The sequence below is a fragment of the Electrophorus electricus genome, chromosome 21 (genome assembly GCF_041902795.1).
Source record: "Electrophorus electricus isolate QZ-2024a chromosome 21, ASM4190279v1, whole genome shotgun sequence".
Lineage (NCBI taxonomy): Eukaryota > Metazoa > Chordata > Actinopteri > Gymnotiformes > Gymnotidae > Electrophorus > Electrophorus electricus.
In genome coordinates this window covers 16,587,501-16,590,000 of record NC_137517.1, presented here as the reverse complement: position 1 = coordinate 16,590,000, position 2,500 = coordinate 16,587,501, and the positions used below count along the sequence as shown (strand labels likewise).

Here is a 2,500-nt window from a genome sequence, read left to right as displayed (position 1 = left end):
TTTATCCATTTTTCCCTGTGTCCTTTGGGGTCACGTGATCATCCTGCTCCTCTGTCTCTGCACTCTGCAAAACTCATCGTTTGGTTGTCCTGTGCCAGGAGCAGGATGCAGTTGTGCTCCGATCATGTTTCCGGGCAGCGGAGGGACACAGTAATAGGAACGTACGTCAGTCATTGGGCTGCTGTGTGTGTGTGCGCGCGCGCGCAGTTTGACATCACATGGCCCGGGCTTCCTGATTGGAAGCAGTAATATGCATGTGCTTATATGACAATGTGTGTGTAGTCCCACTACACATTGCATATTTCCAGCCAATCAGGTGAAAAGCCTGACCATAGCGAGTTTGCATGGTTGGCCAATCAGTGTTCCATCTTCTAATGCTACCCTCCTGATAACCTGTGATTCGACTGTTTCTTTGTTTCCCCGGTTACCTCTGAGTATCGGGGCATGTCATTACCATTTCTGATATGAGCTGTGTGTGTGTCAATTTTCTGTTGTATGTGTGTGTGTGTGTGTGTGTGTGTGTGTGTGTGCCGGTATATGAGCGAGAAAGAAGGAGAGATTATTTCACTTGACCTTGTTACTTTTTGTTTGTTGCATATTCATAAAGTTATTAACATATTCATGAATATTCCACCTGCAGCCCGCCTGCTCTGCCTCCCAAGAAGCGGCAGTCTGCTCCCTCCCCCACACGTGTTGCCGTGGTAGCGCCCATGAGCCGAACCAACTGTGGTCTCCACCTGCTGCCAGGATCTCTCAAACAGGTACAGACCCTACTCGTGACCCCTGACCCTTAATTTGCTATCTTATGCTCTCAGACAGGTACAGACCCTACTCATGACCCCTGACCCTTAATTTGCCAGCTTAAGCTTTCAAACGTGTAGAGACTCTATTCATTCCCCTTACCAAGCAAAATGCCTCAAGTCTTGTGACCTTTAACCTCAACCTTGACCCTTAAGGGGACAACCACATTATGACAGAATTAAGATGTGGCACACAACTCAAGCCAGCAAGTGGAGCTCTGTGTACCAGGTGCACGGTGCAAAAAGTTCAAATTCTTCACCTTTTTGAGGTAAGGCTGATGGGTACCCGCAGTGTGTACGCATACGGGACAGACACTGGAAAAGACCTCAGTCTTATTCTTCATCGCTTCACCTGTGGTGTGGCATCGTGTTGCTTTGTTGTGTTTCTGTACTTTTTGCGGGCGTTCTGAGGGTCAGGTTGGTTCCTGGCACCACCCGGCCTGTGTTCCTGTAATAAATGCCTTTGATTTCCTGACTGCTGTAGCAGTAAGTTGTAACATCATCTGTCCAGGACAGAAGGACATTCAGAAACCAGGCAGAACATGTAGACGCGACCAAGCACCGTTAGTCCCAGCAATCTCACTGGATCGTGCGCAGGTAGTGAATCAGCAATGGCTGGGTTATAGCTAGGATGATAACAGCAGGTGTTATCAAAAAACAAACTAGACACATCTTGTTCAAGTAGCCTTTGTTATCGTTTTCTGTTTGCACAAAGGCTCGGCACCTGGAGACATGGGCAGCATTTTATTTTGCACCACCATGTGGACCGGAGGAGTAAAATCCCATGCTGAGCAAAGTGCCATTCAGGTGCCAGAGTTGGTTTTAACGAGGGCGTCATTCAGCTCTGGCCTGACGACTTGTTTTGTTGTTGTTGTTGTTGTTGTTTGTGCTTCTCCATGGCAACGGCAGCAGGACTATGAGGTGGACCTGCACCAGAGGCGGTTCTCGGGCGGCAGCCAATCGTATGGCGGTGATTCGCCCCACCTCTCGCCCTGCAGCAGCATGGGGAAGCTGAGCAAGTCAGACGAGCAGCTCTCGTCCCTGGAGCACGACAGCGGGCAGTGCTCGCGCAACACCAGCTGTGAGACGCTGGGTACGGACGCGTGCACACGCATACACAGCGGGCAGTGCTCGCGCAACACCAGCTGTGAGACGCTGGGTATAGATGGTACTCTCACTCTCCCTCTCTCTCTCTCTCCCTCCCTCCCTCCCTCTCTCTCTCTCTCTCTCTCTCTCTCTGTAGATAACACAGACAGATATGACCCAGACTACGACTTCCTCCACCAGGATCTTTCTGTGTCTGAGCCCTTACCATTTCCCAGCCTGCCAAGCGGCTGCCTGAGCCCCCTCCCAGAGTGCCTGAGCGAGTCCCCGTCCCCGAGCCCCACGCACCCCCGCTTTAGCGCCCCCGTAGCCAATCAGGTCTCTGGGGACCACTGGGCCACGCCCTCCGCCCCAGGAGCAGCGAATGAGGAGCGACCTCCCGCCCTTCCGCAGAAGAAGCGCCGGTCTGCGCCGATCCTGTCGCCCTTCCCACTCTACGAGCGCCTCCCCTCGCACTACGACAACCTGTCGGAGGAGGACGCGGCCACGCCACCATTCCCGCAGTGCAATGGTGGCGAGGTCCTGTCTCGGAGCGTTGGCAGTGATAGCCCACCCCCTCTGCCCGAGAAGAAGAGCAGGACCAGTAAGAGAGTGTG

The 2,500-nt window shown here is 52.9% G+C and overlaps 1 protein-coding gene across 7 annotated transcripts in view; it reads left to right on the top strand.

The window, feature by feature from the left end:
* Positions 1-2,500, top strand: part of rapgef1b (Rap guanine nucleotide exchange factor (GEF) 1b) — a 34,816-nt gene that overhangs the window by 19,889 nt on the left and 12,427 nt on the right. For 4 of the 7 annotated variants that reach the window (XM_081704623.1, XM_081704621.1, XM_081704626.1 and 1 more), the window contains exons 7-10: positions 99-161; positions 641-761; positions 1,710-1,893; positions 2,044-2,487. In XM_081704623.1, coding sequence (XP_081560749.1) covers positions 99-161; positions 641-761; positions 1,710-1,893; positions 2,044-2,487 — 812 coding nt within the window. The remainder of the gene's footprint in view (positions 1-98; positions 162-640; positions 762-1,709; positions 1,894-2,043; positions 2,488-2,500) is intronic. The other 3 variants (XM_081704620.1, XM_081704625.1, XM_081704624.1) reach the window with 3 other exon arrangements.